This window comes from Kogia breviceps, chromosome 19 (genome assembly GCF_026419965.1).
Source record: "Kogia breviceps isolate mKogBre1 chromosome 19, mKogBre1 haplotype 1, whole genome shotgun sequence".
NCBI lineage: Eukaryota > Metazoa > Chordata > Mammalia > Artiodactyla > Physeteridae > Kogia > Kogia breviceps.
In genome coordinates this window covers 56885929-56907008 of record NC_081328.1, presented here as the reverse complement: position 1 = coordinate 56907008, position 21080 = coordinate 56885929, and the positions used below count along the sequence as shown (strand labels likewise).

At 36.4% G+C, this 21080-nt stretch overlaps 1 protein-coding gene across 13 annotated transcripts in view; it reads left to right on the top strand.

Annotated features, from left to right (window-relative positions):
- CEP112 (centrosomal protein 112) overlaps nt 1–21080 on the top strand; it is a 448869-nt gene that overhangs the window by 155055 nt on the left and 272734 nt on the right. For all 13 annotated transcript variants that reach the window (XR_010838020.1, XM_067020489.1, XM_067020491.1 and 10 more), the window contains one exon: nt 12650–12785. Coding sequence is in view for 12 of the 13 variants with exons in the window: in XM_067020489.1 (XP_066876590.1) it covers nt 12650–12785 (136 nt within the window). In the remaining variant the exon portion in view is untranslated. The remainder of the gene's footprint in view (nt 1–12649; nt 12786–21080) is intronic.

Genomic DNA, 21080 nt, shown 5'->3' with positions numbered 1-21080 from the left:
TGTAGTTTGCGCTTGCTTTTTCAACCAGTATGACAATCACTGCCTTTTATTCAAGATATTTTGACCATTTACATTTAATGTGACTAATGATATGGTGAATTTTAAATCTAGAATATTACTATTTGTTTTTCCTGTATGTCCATTAGTTTCCCTTTTTATTGTTTTCTGCATTCTTTTGGATTGTTGCATATTTTAAATGAATCCTTTCATTTCTTTTATTGGCTTTTTAGCTATAACTAATAGCTTTGTTATTTTAGTGGCTGCTTTAGAATTTAGTGTATGCATTTTAAAGTTGTCACAGTCTACCCACAAGTCATATTATACTAGTTCACATGTAAGAATCTTACAATTGTTTACTGCCATTTCTCTCCTGTGACTTTGTGTTATTCTTGTCATACATTTTACTCTTACATGTCATAAACCACACACTACATGTATTATTTTTATTCAGTGAATTATTTTTTACAGATATTGAAATAATATAAAAAATGTCATATGCATACCTTTGTGTATATCCATATTTCTGTTTCATGTGATTATCCTTCAGCTTCAGGACTCCCTTTATTATTATTATTATATTACTATAGGTATCCTGTTACAAATTCTTCCATCATTTATTTGTATGTCTGGGAAGTATTTCACCTTTTTTTCGAAAAATATTTTCACTGGGTATGGAATTTTAAGATTTTTCTTTCAGTAATTTAAGAATGTTGCTTCACTGTCTTCTTGACTACATTGTTTCTGCCAGGAAGTCTGCTGCCATTCTTATTTTTGTTCCTCTAATTTTTTCTAGCTGCTCTCAAGATTCTTTTTTTCTTTGTCACTGGTTTTGGGGCAATTTGATTATGGTGTGCCTTTGATGTAGTTTTCTTTATTTTTCTTGTGCTTGGAGTTCTTTGAGTTCTTGGATCTGTAAATTTATAATTTTAGCTAAATTTGAAAAGCTTTTGGCCATTATTTCTTCAAATATTTTTCTGTTCCCATCTCTCTCTTTTCCTTTAGGAACTCTAAGTACACATATGTTAGGTGGCTGAAAGGTGTTACTGATGCTTTGTTTCTTTTTTATTATTCTGTTTTCCTTTCTGTGTTTTGTTTTGGTTAGTTTCCATTCCTGTGTCTCCAAGTTCACTAATCTTTTCTTTAGCAATGTATAATCTGTCTTTAGTCTCATCCATTATATTTTTCAAACATTGCAGTTTTTCTGTAAAACTACAAAAATTCTCTCTAGAATTTCAGTATGAGAAGGTAATTCTCAGCATCATCACAAGCCCTTATCTCTGTTTTCTGTATTTTTGTCCTGTTGGCTCCTGTTCTCTTCCTTGAATTAACAACAGTCTTTCCCTTTCACAGCTTCTCTGTTTATTATCCTTTATGCTGGAATGCTCTTATCCTGTATTTTCTTTTACCCAGTCCTTCTCATCCTTCAGTTAACTGGAACATCACTTTCTTATATCCTAACTCCTAAGTAAGGTTTTTTTTTTTTTCTCCCTGTTATACGAACCCTTAATACCCTATATTTCTCCTTTGTTCATTGAATTGAATATTCATTAATAGTGATGTATTAATTCATGGTCTTTTCCCCTGCTAGACTGAAAGCTTCCTTAGCATAGGAACTGGTTGTGATTAGTCCAGTGGTATTTTCTCAACCTCTAGAAGGTGCCTGGCACATAGTGGGTACTTAACACATTAATGGTAAATGAATTAATGAATACCACATGGTAGCAGATTATCAGATGACTGAATTTATTATTACACAAATGTAAGATCATCACTGGAGTCTTTGGAAGGGTTTAGATTGAGGTGGGAAGAAATAAATGGTCAGTGAAGTATGGATATATGTTTATAAATACATTGGTATCTTAAAACCAACATAAATCCAGGTAACATACTTTTATGTACTTACCAATTGAGTGTTTTATAATCAATAAAAACTGTTCTGTATTTTATTATATCTCAAAGAAAACTTTAATCCTATCTTTAGAAATTTTTTGCCCCTACCATAGTCATCTTCCTCTTGAAAGAAAAATCTTCTGATGGAGATTTGCTTTTGTCATGGAAAGTATGATGGTAAGGAGGAAAATAAAAGATAATTTAAAAATATTAAATACAAATATGTATTTTACAAATACATACACATTTCATATACATATAGTTAACATATTATATATACATATATATAAAATATCTTTTAAACATTCTTAGTGATGATCTTACCAAAATGACATGCCCTCTATGAAGCTTTTTATTCTATACCACAATGAATTCCTCTGGTCTTGTTCATAGTTTTGTATTCATATCATTGTGTAGTTTTTATCACATTGAAAACAGTATAGAATCTATCTTCCTTCCATATTGAAAGCAGGGACAATGTCTTGATTATTTTTGTATTTCTAGCACCAAACTCAGATCCTGGCATACAGGTGTTAAGTAAGTGCTTGATGAACATTTTAGCTTTCAAATGTTCTAAAAGTGATTTGATGTGCAAATATTAATGTTATGTAGGAATAAATTATAGTAAGGACCTAGTTGTAACTTAAGTTAATTAACTAAATCAGTGATTGTGTTAAATATATATATTATATATATATGTATGTACATACAGATTTAAAGAAATAAAACAATTTTGACTCTGAAGTCAGATGGGCTGGATTAACTTCTCATTCTGTCATTTACTACATAAACCTGGGTAAATCACTTAGCTCTTCTAGATTTCATTGTTTTCATTTGTGGAAAAAAATCATTTTTATAGTTATAATAATGAAATGAAATAATATATGAACTGCTTTAAACTGTAATAAGCATACAAATCATTCAGTGTTTACTCTTTTTCACCATTTGCAAGGACATTAAAAATTATGGTTACACTATAAACATCACAGTTTGTAGCAGCATCATTCAGTAAAAGTACTAGAAAATATCTATTGTGACTTTAAAATATATTTCACATAATTTAGAAATCATTTATGAAAAGCAGAAAAACTTCTCTCAGTGATAAATATTACATTTATATTTGGTAAATAAAGACAAAAATTGCCTACTTAAAATTTGATCTACTTGTGCACAGTGATGAATGTGAGAATATTTTCCAGCTACTTTGAAATATTGAACTGCCCAGGGACAAGGCATGAATGATGTTTTGAAGGAAATAAATATTTCAGCTTCACATTTCAGCCTTTCTTCTTTATTCCTTTGATCTGGCTTTGGTTTACTTATCATTCTGCTTGAATGACTTCACACTGCCTTTTTCCTCTCCATAGTAACAAGAAGTGGTCTGCACCTATTTCAAAATATTTAGGCCTTGTCATTTCTTAGGATGCACATGTATTTCCTTATTATTTACTGATATATTACTGCCTGTAAAGTAGGGTGAATTGGTGGGTTCATATGTAGCTTTGCCAGTATGATGTATAATTTATATATGGAACTTTTAATCAGTACTTTTTAAACTATAGGAAACATAAAAGGAAACAACATTAGATTTGGGATTTATATTGAAGTTTAAAGTGTTTAAAGGAATTTTTCTTCTCTGTACACTGAAGCCATTTTGTCTTTAAGGATCATTGTCTCAGGGTTTTCTTATTTCACCATAAAAATTTGAATCACTTTTTTATTTGCTGAGGTAGAGTTCTTTTAACTTATTAATAGACCCATATTATAGGCAGACCTTAGTTTAGCACAAAATTCATATGTAAAACTTTAAGCTATTTAAATATTTCATTACATTTACCTACATTGCTTTACTTTTCACTTTACACACACATCTTCTGATCTTCTGACATTGGTTTTCTTATATAGACTCTCACTGCCCCTTTCCCTTTTTTGTATTCCTATAGTATTTACAATTTGTCACAAAATATCCACAGTATTACCCTACCATTTGATTTTGTCTTGCATTTTTCTCTTTCCCTCGTCAGATTGTAGTTTCTCCAATATAAGAACCATTCTTACACTTTGCTTAAGTTTTCTGCAGTATTTCACTGAGTAGCTCTTAGAATTTGCTGCCAGGGCCCTTGCCTCAGCTCCTGGAACATGACTAAGTTGGCTGAGAATGTTGGCTAGGAGGTTGATGCCAGGATCAGTCCTTTCGAATCATGATTCAAATCCAGGTGACTTCAAAGGATTATGGACCTCGTAGCTGAAGTTCGTATCTTCTTAAGCGATTTTTGCTTTTAGTTGAAGAAGGTTCCTCATTCTTATTCATAACTATCGTGCTTTAACCAAATATGGCTCTTCAAGACTGGAGTTTGACCCTGGGGCCATACTTTCTGGCCCAGTGGTTCTCAATCAGGCATGATTTTGCTACTCCAGGGGACATTTGACATGTCCGTAGGCATTTTGGGGTTGTCAGAATTGGGGAAGGGATATTGTCACTGGTATCTAGAGAGGAGTGGCCAGAGATGTTGCTAAGCATATCACAGTGCACAGGACATGTCCCCACAGCAAAGAATTATCTGGCCTGTAATGTCAACATTTTTGTTCTGTTCCACGGTTTTGTTCTGGTTCCATCTAGGTCAGCGGTCCCCAACCTTTTTGGCACCGGGGACCGGCTGCATGGAAGACATTTTTTCCGCGGACGGCGGGGGGTGGTTCAGGTGGTAATGCACGCGATGGGGAGCGACGGGAGCGGCGGACGCAGCTTCGCTCGCTTGCCGGCTGCTCACCTCCTGCTGTGCGGCCCGGTTCCCAGTAGGCCATGGACCAGCACCAGTCTGTGGCCCGGGGGGTGGGGATCCCTGATCTAGATGATGTAAAATTATCAAACAAATATTGAATAATTCCGTATAAGTGATACGCTAAAGGTGTGTGATATAAATAAGGGGAAGACACTGCTCTGTCCTCACGCTCTCCATTCCCCTGGTCCCAAAGAGATCTGATTATCCTGAAAAAGATAAATGTATAAATTAACGGCTGTGACAGTGTATATAAAGTGCTACAGTAGTAGCATATAAACGGCAAAATGACAAGGATGAAGGAAGCAGCTAGCAACTCTATCTGAAGAGCTGACATTTGAGCCCCTGAAGAATAAATAGTAACCTGCCCATCAAAACAAGCAAGAAGGGAGCTTCCAGTTCATATGGTGGCCGAGAAAGCTCCAATCAGACTGATCCTCTCACAAACATAAACTCTGTACGAGGTATAAAATACCACTACCTGAAGACCCTGGAGAATGAATAGGCACAAAGAGATAGTGGAAGGCAGTACACTTGGGAGAAGTAAAGGTGAGCTTCCCATTTTTGTAGCATTTATCTGTCCGCATTTGATGCCGTGTGGGACAGCTAGAGTTTGGGTAGATAACTTGTCCTCTTAGTGCTTGAAGAACCTGACGAAAGGATGGACAGTTATAACCACTGGCAAACTAAGATGGAGAGACACCCAGGAAATAAGAGAGCCAGAGAAGGGAGCCCAAATTCTTCATGTGATCTTGATGTATATTTGTAACTGACCCCTGAAACTCCAAATAGCCCAAGTAAGCTAAAAGAGCTGAATTCATATGTGAGCTTCTGGGGAGACAGAATTTTATAGTTTGAATTCAGCCAAGTTAACTGCCTGATATAAACAAATAATTAAAATTACCAATCAATACTATTCAGAGGAAAAAAACAGAATCCAGACTCTTTACTATGTATCATTCATAAAGATATAAGTGAAAATTACTTGACATATGAAGAATCAGGATAACACATGACCAACTTATTTTCAATTAGGATAACATGGCCTTTTTATTCTCAAGAGAAAATGCAGCCAATCAATGGAGACCACCCCAGGATAAATTAGATACTAGAATTAGTGGATAAAAATTTAAAGTAGCTATTATAATTATTTAAAGAACTTTAAGAAAAATTGGTAGTAATGAATGAAAAGCTAGGAAATCTCAATAGAAAAACAGTGGAAAATACATTTGAAATTTAAAATGTAGACTGAATATAACAACAGAATGGAGATTACAAGAAGAACATGAAGATAAATGAATAGAAATTAGTCCATCTGGGGACAACGAAAAAATGTACTAGAAGAAATATGAGCTGCAGAGACTTGCAGGACAATGACAATGTATGAAATATATTTAATTTGAGTCACAGAAGCAGAGGGAAGAGAGTAATTGAGCAGAAAAATATTCGAATAACGGCCCCAAATTTTCCAGTTTTCATGAAATACAAAATTATGCTAATTTAAGAAGCTCAATAAATCCCATGCAGGGTTAATGGAAACCAAAACAAAACAATAACACTTGTTATTATCTGTCTTTTGATTATAGCCATCTTAGAGGTTGTTTAATGGTACCTCATTGTGATTTTGATTTGCATTTTCTTAACAGTGACATTGAGTGTCCTTCACATGTGCCTATTGGCTAATTGTATATCTTCTTTGGAGAAGTGTCTATTTGGATTCTTCACCTATTTTTATTTATCTTTTTATTATTATTTTTAATTGAAGTATGTTGTGTTAGTTTCTGGTGTACAGCAAAGTGACTCAGATATATATATATATGTGTGTGTGTGTGTGTGTGTGTGTGTATATGTATATACTCTTTTTCATATTTTTTTCCATTATGGTTTACTACAGGATATTGAGTATAGTTCCCTGTGTTATACAGTAGGACCTGGTTGTTTATCTATTTTAGATATGGTAGTTCATATCTGCTAATCTCAAAACTCCTAATTTATTCCCCTGACCCCACCCCTTTTCCCCTTTGTAATATGGTAACCATAAATTTGTTTTCTAAGTCTGTGAGTCTGTGTCTGTTTTGTAAATAACTTCATTTGTATTTTTTTTCCGGACTCTACATGTAAGCAATGTCATATGATATTTGTCTTTCTCTGTCTGACTTCACTTAGTATGAAAAACTCCAGGTTCATCCATGTTGTTGCAAATGGCATTATTTCCTTCCTTTTATGGCTGAGTAATATTCCATTGTGCATATATATATATATATATCACATCTTCTTTGTCCATTTGTCGATGGACACTTAGGTTGCTTCATTGTCTTGGCTGTTGTGAATAGTGCTGCTATGAACATTGGGGTGCATGTATCTTTTCGAATTAGTTTTCTTCTAATACATGCCTGGGAGTGGGATTGCTGGATGATATGGTAGCTCTATTTTTAGTTTTTTATATAAATTTATTTATTTATTTATTTATTTATTTAGGCTGCTTTGGGTCTTCGTCACTGTGTGTGGGCTTTCTCTAGTTGCGGCAAGTGGGGGCCACCCTTCGCCGCGGTGCGTGACCTTCCCATTGTGGTGGCCTTCCTTGTTGTGGAGCGTGGGCTCTAGGCACGCAGGCTTCAGTAGTTGTGGCACATGGGCTTAGTTGCTCCGTGGCATGTGGGATCCTCCCAGACCAGGGCTCAAACCCATGTCCCTTGCATTGGCAGGCGGACTCCTAAGCACTGTGCCACCAGAGAAGTCCCCTCTATTTTTAGTTTTTAAAGGAATGTCCACATGGTTTTCCATAATGGCTGCACCAACTTACATTCCCACCAACAGTGTAGGAGGGTTCCCTTTTCTCCACACCCTCTCCAGCATTTATTTTTTGTAGATTTTTTGATGATGGCCATTCTGACCAGTGTGATGTGGTACCTCACTGCAGTTTTGATTTACATTTCTCTAGTAATTAGCGATGTTGAGCATCTTTTCATGTGCTTATTGACCATCTGTACGTCTTCTTTGGAGAAATGTCTATTTAGGTCTTCTGCTCATCTTTTTATTGGGTTGTTTGCTTTTTGTTATTGAGTTACATGAGCTGTTTGCATATTTTGGAAATTAAGCCCTTGTCAGTCAGTTGTATAGTTTGCAAATATTTTCTCCCAGTATGTAGGTTGTCTTTTCATTTTGTTTATGGTTTTCTTTGCTGTGCAAAAGCTTATAAGTTTGATTAGGTACCATTTGTTTATTTTTGCTTTTATTTCTGTTGCCTTGGGAGATTAACCTAAGAAAATACTGATACAATTTATGTCAGAGAATGTTTTGCCTATATTCTCTTCTAGGAGTTTCATGGTATTATGTCTTACATTTAAGTCTTTAAGCCATTTTGACTATTTTTGTGTATGGTGTGAGGGTGTGTTCTAACTTCATTGATTTGCATGCAACTGTCCAGCTTTCCCAGCACCACTTCCTGAAGAGACTGTCTTTTCTCTATTATATATTTTTGCCTCCTTTGTCATAGATTAATTGACTGTAAGTATGTGGGTTTATTCCCGGGCTCTCTATTCTGTTCCATTGATCCATATGTCTGTTTTTGTGCCAGTACCATGCTGTTTTGATTACTGTAGCTTTGTAGTATTGCCTGAAGTCTGGGAGGGTTATGCCCCCAGCTTTGTTCTTTCTCTTCAGTATTGCTTTGGCAATTCTGGGTCTTTTGTGGTTCCATATAAATTTTAGGATTGTTTGTTCTAGTTCTGTGCAAAATGTTATGGGTAATATGATAGGGATCACACTAAACCTGTAGATTGCTTTCAGTAGTATGGCTATTTTAACAATATTGATTCCACCTGTTTTTAAATTGTGTTCTTTATCTTTTTATTATCGATTTATGAGAGCTCTTTATATATTCTTGATACAAGTCTCTTTTCAGATATATGATTTGCAAATATTTTCTTTCATTTTGTGGGTTTTCTTTTTGATAATATCCCTAGCAGGGCAAGTTTTTTAACTTGCTGAAGCCTATTTATCTATATTTCATTTTCTTGTTTATGCTTTTGGTGTTATATCTAAGAAGGCTTTGCTTAGGTCAAGGTCACAAAGACTTACTCCTATATTTTCTTTCTAAGAGTTTTGTGTTTTTAACTCTTACATTGAGGTCTGTGACCCATCTTGAGTTCATTTTGTGTGTTGTGTAATGAAGGAATTCAGCGTCTCTCTTTTGCCTGTGGTTGTCCAGTTGTCCCAGCACCATTTGTTGTAAAGACTATTTTATTCCCCCATTAAATCGTCTTGGCATCCTTGCTGAAAATCTACTGATTATCAATGTAAGGGTTTATCTCTGGAATCTTAATCCTATTCTATATATGTCCATCTTTATGCCGGTAGCACACTGTTTTGATTACCCTAACTTTGTAGTAAGTTTTGAAATCAAGAAATGTGAGTCCTTCAACTTGGTTTTTTTTCAAGATTGGTTTGCGTATTCTGGGTACTTTGCATTTCCATATGAATTTTAGGATCAACTTGTCAATTTCAGCAAAATGCCGTCTGGGATTTTGACGGAGATTGTGTTGAATCTGTTCATCAATTTGAGGAATATTGTCATTTTTTCGATATTAAGACCACTGTTAATTTCGAATTTTACTGGTATTCCTTTCTAGCTCTTGAAGTATCTCAATGTTTAGATGTGTCCACAGTGTTTACCGTTTTTAAGAAGAATTTAGCAGAGACCATTAGTCTTAGCAGTCACGTGAAGAAGAGGCAAAAGAAGTCTATTTATTTATCATGCTTAGTGAAGGTATTATTTTTAGTGCCTTTAAAGTCATAGTTGTATCTTAATGTTTTTGACTGACTCACTTTAATTAACTTAAGTACCAAGAGCAGCCATGAATATAGATGATATAGCTGCTTGAAAGTCTTGTCTTCCAGCCCAGCTGGAAAGGGAGTGGAGACTCTTCTAGCTGTTTTTCAGACGTGTTTGAAGTTTTTTGTTTTGTTTTGTTTTTCTTGGAGTTTCCAGTGGAGATGCCAAGCTGGCAGCAAATGAAGTCTACTGTAACGTGAAGCCTTGTAAATATGTGTTGGATCCCTGCCATCATTATCAAAAGTGCTGGTGCAGAAATGTGCAAAGGGAAGATTTTCAAATTAAGGTTGGCCTGTACATATAAATGTTAGCTTTTCAAGCTCAAGAAATACTAAATTGTAGTCCATTAGTCTCCTGCATTTTATTGCGTGTTTGGAATAATCATGTACTTCAGAACATCCTTTAATCTGAACTGGCTTGTGGTTTATAAGAATGCAGCTTCTTTTGTTCTTTATGCTTTATATACTCAGACGAGGAAAATTTACTGCATTTTATAAATAAATCAGAGTTAAAAAGCAGATTTTCTTCCCACCTTTTTATCCTCATGGAGGCCCAGCTTTAAGGCCTTTCAGTGATACATGTATACTCGGCCCCACAACTAGTTCCATGGAAAAAAATAATCTTCACAGTCACTTTTTTTTTTGCTTCTTACAGGACACGTTATTTGTAATCATGGTGAAAGGAAGTACTGTTCTTACATTAGTGAGGAGCAGACCCTTCTCTTTTTCAAGGGCTGAAAATTTCCACTCTATTTCATTACTTTAATAGAAATTAAAATGGATCCCTCATTAAAATGAATATCATCTCTTTACTTAAAATAAGACATGTCTTATTTATATTAAGACAGAAGATTTCTAAATGTTAGTGGAGCTCAATGTATTTTCACAGTTTAACTGAACAGAAACATTGATACATAGGGTGGTGCCTTCACCACTCTTTGGTATTTAGCTTTACCACTAAATTAGCTTTGTAGGTGTGGTGGGACTGAAAATGAATTGGAAGGTTTTGGTCATTTCCTTGTGTCTGCTATTTAATATAAAACAATATTTGCTATTTGTAAATCAGGCTAGAAATGATCAGTCAAAAGCAATGTGCCTCATTGCACTAGGTTATATTTTAACAAACGGTATTTTTAATATGGTCTCAGTATATAGCTGATCATGGATAAAGCTTACGACTTTGATTATGTAGTCATAAATCAAATTATAAAGTAAATGAACTAAACTTGGTAGGTAAGAATGAGGTAATATAGAGAAAATATTTGTCCTATTAAATTGAAAGTATTTACAGTAACTAAGTAGCTCAGGTGAATTACTGGACAAACAATGTAAAACAACTGACTTTCAGCATTTATAGAAAAACTTGATATTTCAGCCATACGTCATATATTTTTATAAATTGTGGTAGCAGACTTTTCTCCTGGCTAATTAATGATACGTAATTTTAAATTATACGATTTATAAATTTTTAAAGTTTTCAAATATTGTCCAATGTACTTTCTTTTCTATTTATAGAGACTGAGCAAGCAAAGGTAAACCTTTGAAAACTTGTAATCCTAAATGTGGAATTGTCTTCCCAAGTGTGTTTAAGAGGGCCTCAGAAATTAAAGAGCAACATGGGATGAACTAGCCATGGAGTGTGTGGCAGAGAAGTAGCTCTTGCGCCTCCTAACCTCAACCCCTCGTGGGGACATTCTCATCGACCGCGGCGGCCTTTGCCTCTTCTCCAGCCTCACGGTCCTTTGAATAGAGCATTCTAGGCAGCTTCTTCCGGTCAGTTGGCTCCATCGGTCAGAAGAGATGTCCCTCAAACATTTGTAACGGCTCTCCATCGCGTTTGCCAACCTATATCTAGGCGGTGGCACCCCACGCGGTACCTTTATAAGGGCACTAATCTCATTTGGGGGAGACCACAGCACGCACGGCCTCTGGGGGTCAGGAGAGCAGCATAGCAGAGTAGTCAACAGCAGGAGCTCTGGAAGCAGACGGCCGGGACTCAGGTCCTGCCGTGACTATTAGTGATGTGTAGCCTTGGGAATATTCTCTAAGCCCCAGTTTCCTGTTCTGTAAAACTAGGGACATAAAAACAGTCTTACACAAGTTGACTGTGAGAATGAAGGAGAGAAGACTTATTAAACGAGTTTGCACAGTGCCTAGTACCTAGGTAGAACTCAACAGAAGTCAGTAGTAACTTTCGTGTACTTATAATCTAAAGCCTTCATTTGTTTCTTCTAGCAACATGCAGAGATTTCTCTTCTTTTATTGGACCCTTTGACTATTTAATTTTAGTTCAAGGTATAAAGAAACAAGATGGTTATCAGTTCTTTTAGGCAAGTCTACTTACCAGAGAGCAGCAGAATGATTTCAGGCGGTCACACCGCTCTGTTGCAGCTGTTGCCCTGCATGTTAGCTTCTGCCAGAGGTGCATGTTAGAGGTATTCTTACGGCACATTTTTTAAAAATTGAGCTATAATTCACATACTATTCAATTCATCCTTTCAAAGTGTACAGTTTAGCAGATTTCAGTATATCCATGAAGATGTGCAACCATCACTACTACCTAATTCCAGAACATTTTCATCACCAACCCCCTCCCCAAACCCCCTATGCACGAGCGATCACTCCCCATCGCCTCTGTCCCATCGGCCCAGGCGGCCACGAATCTGCTTCTTCTGTCTCTATGGGTTTACCTATTCTGGATATTTCTCCTAAATAGAATCATACAATATGTGACCTTGTGGCCGCCCTTTTCCCTCTGCACACTGTTTTCGAGGTTTGTCCGTGTTGTAGGGTGCATCAGAGCCTCACTCCTTTTTTGAGGCTGAATGATATTCCATTGCGTGGATGGGCACGTTTTGCTTATCCATTCATTGGGTGATGGAGGTACCTGGTTGTAAACAGTTTCGTTCTTAGGGAAATCGTCAGAAGTAGTTGTGTCCTCATCAGAACACATATTATGGGTTTATATCCTTTTTTTCCTGAGGCAAATCATGTTATTGCCAGTTTTTTAAAGGGAAGTTTTATAATTTGGATCAAAAAATGGAAATCTGAATTTTATTTTAGAGAGGGTTAAATTTTGTCCTTTGATCCAAGCCAAGTTCTTTTATTTTATATTTTAACTCTGCAGCTTGTCTGAACTTTTCTAGGGAAAAAGAGGAGCAGCTCACCCGTGTGACTGAGGTTCAGAGGCTGCAGGCACAGCAGGCAGATGCTGCACTGGAGGAGTTCAAGCGGCAGGTAGAGCTGAACTCGGAGAAGGTCTACGCGGAAATGAAAGAGCAGGTGAGAGGCCTCCGCGCCATCCTTGTAGAGAGCCCTTCTCTCGGGGGAAGGTATATTCTGATCTCACATGTGACAGCAACATGTTTACTTGTTCAGAATCAGCCCAACAGCTGGATCAGGGATTCAGGTGAGAAAGAGGTCCTAGGCCTGGTGCGGGAGGACATGCACCACCGCCGGGGCCTCGAAGGAAGGGGAAGCTCCTTGCGGCCAAGAACAAGAGCCCGGGGGGGAGAGGGCTCAGCCCACAGACCCTCTGCTCCCTGCAGGGCATGTGAAGGGCAGGGCTGACTCTGTGCCCCTCCTGGGTCGCTGGGTGGGCTCTGGTCGGCAGCTCCTTGGTGACAATGAGTGGAGAGAGCGGGGTGGACCGGGAGAGGGGTCCTCCTTCCTCCTTCAGGATTGCCTCGATTCACCCTCAGAGCGGTGCCAGAATGGCCATTTCAAAGTCCTGTCGACAAGTGTGGTCATGGCCAGAATGTGTCAGGCTTCGGAAGCATATGGGTCAGTTGACCCGCAGAATCCCACGAGCAGTCGTTTTCCCCACAGCAAGGCTTCAAGTTATCCGTGTCTGTTTGTTCATGTGCCATAGCCCGTGTTGTACTGATCACTTAAAGCAACTTGTTTTCAAGTGGCAGTTCAGGAGGACAGAGGCTGTCTCCAGTTCTTATACAAGTGGTATGTTTTATAGTTTTGAGAAAAATTTAAAAATTTATAAAAGAATACAGGGAACAAACACCGAGGTACCCATCAGGAAGAATCAACAATTGTCAACACTGTTTATTTAAACTAAAATGTTACAGATGTAGTTTTAGTTTGCTTTGCTGTTCATGTCTAATCACATTACTCTCTCCTCTCCTAAGAAAAACCACTATAATTAATGTAGTGTGTATTATTGCATACTTTCATATGCATATGTAATGTCCATATGTATTATATGCATGTATTATATATGCATATATTTTACATATACATGTATATATATAGTTTTTATGCTTCCATTTAAAAAGAGATAAGAACTACAGATTTTGTGTGTTAGTCTTGTTTGCTCTTTTACATTGAATTTTATATATCTGGGCCCTATCTGTGTTGATTTAGTGCAATCCTTTTAACACTGAATGTATTTTATCGCATGAATATACCCTATTTTATTCATCGCTCCCCTATTCAAGGGTGTTCAGTTTATTTTCAGGTTTTCTTGATTATAAAGAGTGTTGCAATACTTGCTTGTGATTTCACTTTCAGCTGGGGTTTTCCTCCTCAGGAGTCCTGAGCACACACTGGTGATAGAAACATCTCTATAGAAGGTTTTATGGCAGAGCCCCGTGGGGTTTACGAGTTTGAAACTGTGCTTTCTTGTTATTTTCTTGATTCAGATTGTGCGGATCTGGGTCCTGAGAGGAGGGTCTGAGACACCCCCCTTCTGTCTGTTTTCCCACTCAGTGCCTTGGGCAAAAGCTAGGTTCCTGCTGAGAGTTTTTGGGTTGGAAGGTGGGGACTTTCAGTCCCTGCTACATGAATGTGCATCTCTTCCCAGCTCCCTGCTATGATCAGAGCTCAGATCCAAGAAAGTATATATGGTCCAAATGTGCAGTGGAGCTGCACAGGAAACTCTTTGATCAGCTTAACGTTTAAAGGAATACAGAAAATATTGAAGGAGGGGCCCTGGCAAGAAGTTTCAAGTATACAGCGAAGAAGGCGAAAAAGGGGCTCTGGAAAGCGCTCAGGCTAACAGTACAACTTTCTGACGAAAGCTGAGACTATGACAGGCACCTTTGGCTCAATAAATGCACCTTTGGGGGCTGGTGATGTAATATTAACAGATTATCCAGAATTCATGGGTAAGGAGAAGAACAAGCAAACAACATGGGACTTGTGAAAACATTTTGTAGAACACGAAAAAGGCGTTTGTATTCAGCAGTCACAGAATAAAACCATATTTCTGAAAACAGTTTACTGTAAACTTCAGGAAAAAAAACTCAGAAAAGTAGTACCTTTAATAAGAAGACATGATCTGTATGAAAGAGGCCGCATACATTAAGTAAAATTAATGCAATTAAACCTGGATACATTCTGGAAAAAGTGTTGAACCTCAAGAATAAAATGAAAATCCACCAAGTTTCTAGGTAGGATGCAACTGGCAAAGAAATTAGAGAAATAATGGAGTAATGCTTCTGAGTTCTGAAGGAGAAAGGCAGTGACCTAATTGCATGCACAACCACGGAGTCTTTCACTTGCAAATAAACAGAAAAACATTTTCTTACTAAGAGCTCACATAATGTATACTGATTATTCCTTTTCTGGTAAAATTATATCAATTCAGAGATGAAGCGGAACACATCCCACACGTGAGGGAAATATCATACTGAAGGATGCGGAGAGAACAATGGAATCCAACAAAATAAAAACAAATTGAACTAATTGCTACAAATCTAGTTATAAGATAGAATGCTTACCGATTCCTGAAGCAGAAGGTACAGAATATAGAAAATACAAATGTGATAACAACAACTTAAATCTAAATCCTTAGGTTAAGGTTATGTTAATAAAGTTCAAGAAGCAGATGGATAGGGAGAGAGGGAAGTATAGTAACTAACACTCTGCCACGAAAAGGTGAGATTCAAAGGATTCTTAAAATTAGGGAAATGTAGGTTAAAATACTTTTAAAATGCATAAACATAAGCATTAATAAAATTAACAAGATTTTACATTCTCATCAAAATCTTGAGAAGATAAAAGCAAAACTCAAGATATTGCCAAAGGAACAGAAGTGGAAACAGAACAAAATGTCCAAAATAAGACAGAGTATATAATTGTAGTAATACATTTTAACAGGTTAAAAAAAAGGTATTGATTAGCTGACATAAATCTGTGTATATGCTATTTATAACAAAGACACAAGTAAAAGAAGTTATATGTGGAAAATATATTTTATAACTTGTATTCAGGATAAAAGAAAGAATGTAATACTATCATATAAATTAACATCAATGCAAGTCAGTAAACTGGACAAAGGAGTATATTTTTGCATGAGAAAGCCAAGAGTCCTTATGAAAAGGGCGTTAGGAATATATGAAAAAAATTTACATAAATAGTCATGGGGTGCTTTAGTAAATTTTTCTCCATATTTGACTGCTCAGGGGGGCAAAACCTAAACAAATAGGAGATCTAAATAGCAGTTTATAAAACAGCTATATTTCTACTTTCTACGCTTTAAGTATGACATATTAAATTCCTACTCCCATGGAGCAGTTACAAACTCAGTAGACCATAAAGAAACACTCAATATATATCTGAAACTTGACATGACAGAGAGCACGTATTTTTTACCACAATGCTTAGTAAAATCAGAAATTAAATTTCAATTAAAATTGCTGCATTGGACTTCACCAAAATTAAAACCTTTTGTTCTTTGAAAGACCCCATTAAAAAACAACAAAAGGAAGTAAGGCAAGCCAGAGAATGGGAGAAAAGATTCACAAATATTTCCAAGAACTTGTATCTAAAATATAAAAGAAATCCTACAACTCAATAATAAGAAGACAAACAACCCAGCTAAAAATAGGCGAAATATTTGGACACCTCGCAGAAGACTAATAAGCACATAAAAAGATGTTCGATCTCATCATTCGTCAGGGAAATGCAGATTGAAACCAAAATGAAATGCCATTGCATGCTCACTGGAATGGCTAGAACTGTGAAGACTCGTTGGCAGTGCCAAATGTCGGTGCACGGCCAGGGTGTGGCCGCATGGGGCTCTCCTCCACTGCTGGTGGGAAAACTGCCGAGTGCTTAACCGCTAAAACATCCATTGCCATATGCCAGCCGTTCCATTCCTGTGTGTTTAACCAAGAGAAATGAAGCCAGATCCAGACAAAGCCTTGTACACAAAAGATGCCAGCAGCTTTATTCACAAAAGCCTAAAACTTGAACAACCTGAATGTTCCTCAAAAGTTGAAAGGACAATCAAAATGCAGTATAGACGATGGAATACTACTCAGGAATAAATAGGAACGAACTACTGATACCCTCAACAAAGGATGTGTCTCAAAGTCCTGCTGAATGAAAGGAGCTAAAAACAAAAGAGTACATGACTGAATGTTGTGTACTCTCTGAGTGATGTTAGAATTCCCTAGATAAATGTCAAGTTGTTTGTTTCAGTGGATTATCAACCCAGTTTGTTTCAGAGCAAAAGGCCGGTCTCATTTTCTATGGGTGGGTTCCAGTTTCAGTTAAGTGTCCAAGCCTTTGCTCTGCAGGGTTGGGTCTGTTTGTATTGTGCCACTCAGGAGTGAGTCTGGACTTGGGTGGTGATTTAAATCACTCCACCCAATAACCCCAGGCACTCATGGAACACTCCCCAGGGTAGACCATATGTTTGGCCACAAAACAATTCTCAACAAATTTTAAAAGGACTAGAATCATACAAAATGTGTTCTTTGACCCCAGTGGTAATAAATTAGAAATAAACAATAATAAGAAATCTGGGAAATCCCCACATATTTGGAAATTAAGTAACACACATGAATAACTCATGGATCAAAGAAGATATTACAAGGAAAATAAGAAAATAGTTTGAACTGAATTAAAACAAAAATATGGTGTATTAAAATTTATGGAATGCAGCTAATGCAGTACCTAGAGAAAAGTTTGTAACTTTAAACATCTATCTCCAAAAGGAAAGTTCTCAAATCAGTAACCTAAACTTCATCTTAAGAAACCAGAAAAAGAAAAGCAAGCTTCTGCTCAAGGAAGCGGAAGAAAGGAAATAATAGATAATTTTATATACATGCAGAAAGCAAAGAAAACATTAAAATAGAGAAAACCAAGAAGAGATAGAAAGTCCAAATTGTCTTATAATAGATAATGGTATTTAATTAGCAATTAGAAATCTTTTCACAAGGAAAAGCCCAGGACCAGATGGCTTCACTGGTGAATTCCATCAAATATTAAAGAAAAAAAAAAACTTTAGTTCTTTGAAAACTCTTTCAGAAAATTGAGGAGGAAGGCACATTTAATCAGTTCATTCTCTAAGGCCAGTAAGACTTAATATCAAAGCCAAAGATGCTGCAAAACTAGAGTAGTATCTGTCATCACTGTAGACACAAAAACCCTTAATGGTATTTTAGTAAACTGAATCTGGAAACTTATAAAAATAATTATTCACCAGTACCAAGTAGGATTTATCCCAGGAATCCAAGGTTCTTTTAACATTCAAAAATCAATATCGTACAGCATATTAAGGGAATAAAAGACAAAACCACACGATCGTCCCAACAAAGGCAGAAAAAACATTTGAAAAAGTTCAACATCATTTATAATTTTTAGAAAATTCTTGGCAAGTTAGGAGTAGAAGCAAATGTACTCACCCTAATAAGGTACATCTATGAGAACCCTAAGCAAATATGCTTAATGTTGAAAGACTTAATGCTCTTCCTCCTAAGAACAGGGAAAAGATGTTTGCTTTTGTGACTTCTATTTAACATTGTACTGGAGACTCTAGCCAGTCTCTAACAGGGGAAAAAACAAAACAAAACAAAAACACAAACAAACAAACAAAAAACCCCCAAAGACATACAGATTGGAAAGGAAGAACTACCGATGTCTTTAGACATGATTCTGTACGGTCAAAATCCATGAAAGAAATAACTAGAACTAATAAATGATTTAAACAAGTTTGCAGGGTACGAGATCAACATACAAAATTCAGTCATGCTTCAATATACTAGTAATGAAATACCTGAAAATGAAATTAAGAAAACAATTTAATTTACAAAAGCATCCAAAAGAATAAAATATTTACAAATAAGCTAATGAAACAACGTGAAGACTTACACATTGAAAACTATAAAAGATGGCTGAGAGAAATTTTAAACGATCTAAAGAGAGCTATTCTGTGTTCATAGGTTGTAAAACTCAGTATTGTCAAGATGAAAGTTCTCCACAAATTGATGTATAAATTCAATGTAATTACTGTAAAAAATCTCAATACATTTTTTGGGTAAAAATTGGCAATAAGAAATGTTTATTTTCACTAGTAAATTTGTTAAAAGTAAGTTAAAATAGCACTGAGCTATTTTCCAACTAACACATAGGTAGAAATCCATGAAGGCCTGTGGACCCCGGGCAGGGACACACATTTCAGGAGGAAGAGTAAAGATATGTAACCTTTCTGGAGGATTGGTTTAACATTGTGCTTATGATTTACCTGTTCTACTTCTAGGACTTCATTTTTCAGGACTCCAAGGTTTGCAAGATGTGTGTTCAAGGATGTTTATTGTGATGTTATTTATTAATGGTAAAAAATTAGAAACTATTCGTTAAAAAAGTTAGAAAGAATGTAAAAACTGATAATCTTTTTTTTAAAGATAAAAAATGAAGTCTCAGAGTTGTGTGGCAGAACGGAAAGCCCTGGAGAGAATGGGGTCTTGGGAACCATTAAAGTAAGAGCCCTACCCAGCCGTAAAGTGAGACTGCCGTAAAGTGAGACTGCCGTAAAATGAGGCAAGCCAGGGAAGAGACAGTATTTGTGCAGTTGATTCTGGAACCACCCTTCCAGTCGGTCCACCCTCACATCTGACTGCTCTGCTCTGTGCAGGGTCATAGTCTGTCTGTCTTCCTTCACCAGCTCTGCCCACCCATTTGACTCTCCCATTTCTTGACCTTAAAAGAGTCCATGTGTTCCTACCATGGAGGTGTCACATCGCTGTGGACTGGTTAGATGATCCGACGGGCGACCCTCTTTGGTGCCTCTAGGGTCCCCTGCACCCCCAACACACCCCACACCTGTGTCCTGTCTCTGTCAGCAGTCCTCACTGATCTGTCCAGTGGTGCTAGACTCAGACTCAGTGAAAACTGATCGTGATGGCAAATGACAAGCAGGAAATGTTTTGATTGCTTTCTGTTGGAGAAAAGTTCTTCTGTGGTTTCAGGCATAGTTTTGCCAAGTGAAGCTGAGTTTCTGAAATAAAGTAACTGTGGTGTGAGTATAATAATAAGGAACCCCATTTATAATGGAATTCTTATAGCCAGGCTCATTTGCAAATTGAATAATTCTCACATGGAAAATTTGAACAGACATTAAATAAAATATATGTCAAAACATGATAAATTAGATATCTTCTATTCCAGATTGTCAGTTGATTAAAAAGTGTGAATCTGATATAGCTCAAATTCTAAAAGAAAATCAATCAGCAGATTTAGTATTTGGAGAATCATAATGTTTTCAGATTTTTCCATAGTCCATATTTTCCTTTTTTATTGTTGTTTTGAACTGCTCTTTTCTCTTCTCACTGAAATCTTTTGTGTAAAAGCCAGCAGAGCTTAGGGCATCTTTTTCCATTTGGAAACAGCTGCAGATAGAAGACAACAGGAATTTGAATTAAAAAAATAAAAGCTTTGAGTTTGTTTTTGAAAGTGAATTGCTGTTTGAAAAATGAGGCCCATGAGAGAAAATGAAACAGACTTAAACTTTTTTAAAAAATTGCTTCACACTGTTTCTTTCACTTTGAAGAACTTTTTATCTCATTTAAGTTTGCTTAAATAACCTAATTTTTACTCCAATGGTGAAATCCATTATATGTGTTAGCTGTCAGCAATTAGTTGTGTAAAATATACATATTTTAATTGTGAAAGTGTATTACTCTGTTAGAATTATTTCTGTATATATGTATATAGTTGTATTTTTTAAAGAAATAGTGTTCTATATTTACCTGTTCTCTGTGAAACAAATAAATGACTGAAAAAGACAGCTCTGTTTTTTGAAGTATTGGCAGCAATTATAAAGTGAAACTTTTTCATCTTGAAAACCGACTGAATGAATGTCAGATAACTACTTCCTCCTGGGCTTCCACTAACCACTTGACTTTTCTAGTTAATTTTTCTCCTCTTGAAAATTCATCCTCATTAACTGGTATTTGCTGCTAATATCTGGCTTTAAATTCTGTTCCTTTTTCTTTGCAGCCATCAGCTACATGATATTAGCTTTATACTTGGAAAACCCAGTGGTTTGCCTTGAAAACAAAATTCAGAAACACTGCTGTTTGCTAGTGAGGTTGCTTCTGGTTGCTGGTACATTTGAAACTGATTAGCAGTTTCTAACATTCTTAGGGATTGTACGTTTAGCTCATCATCTCATTATTGCTGTTGAATTAATTAAAAAATTCTCAAGGTACAAGGAAGGAAGAATGCCATCTGAATATATTTATGCCTCTATAAGTGTAGATGGATAACAAACAGACTTAGAGAAAGACCCATCATACAGACCACTCATCGTGACTTGTAACTTCGTCCTCTTGT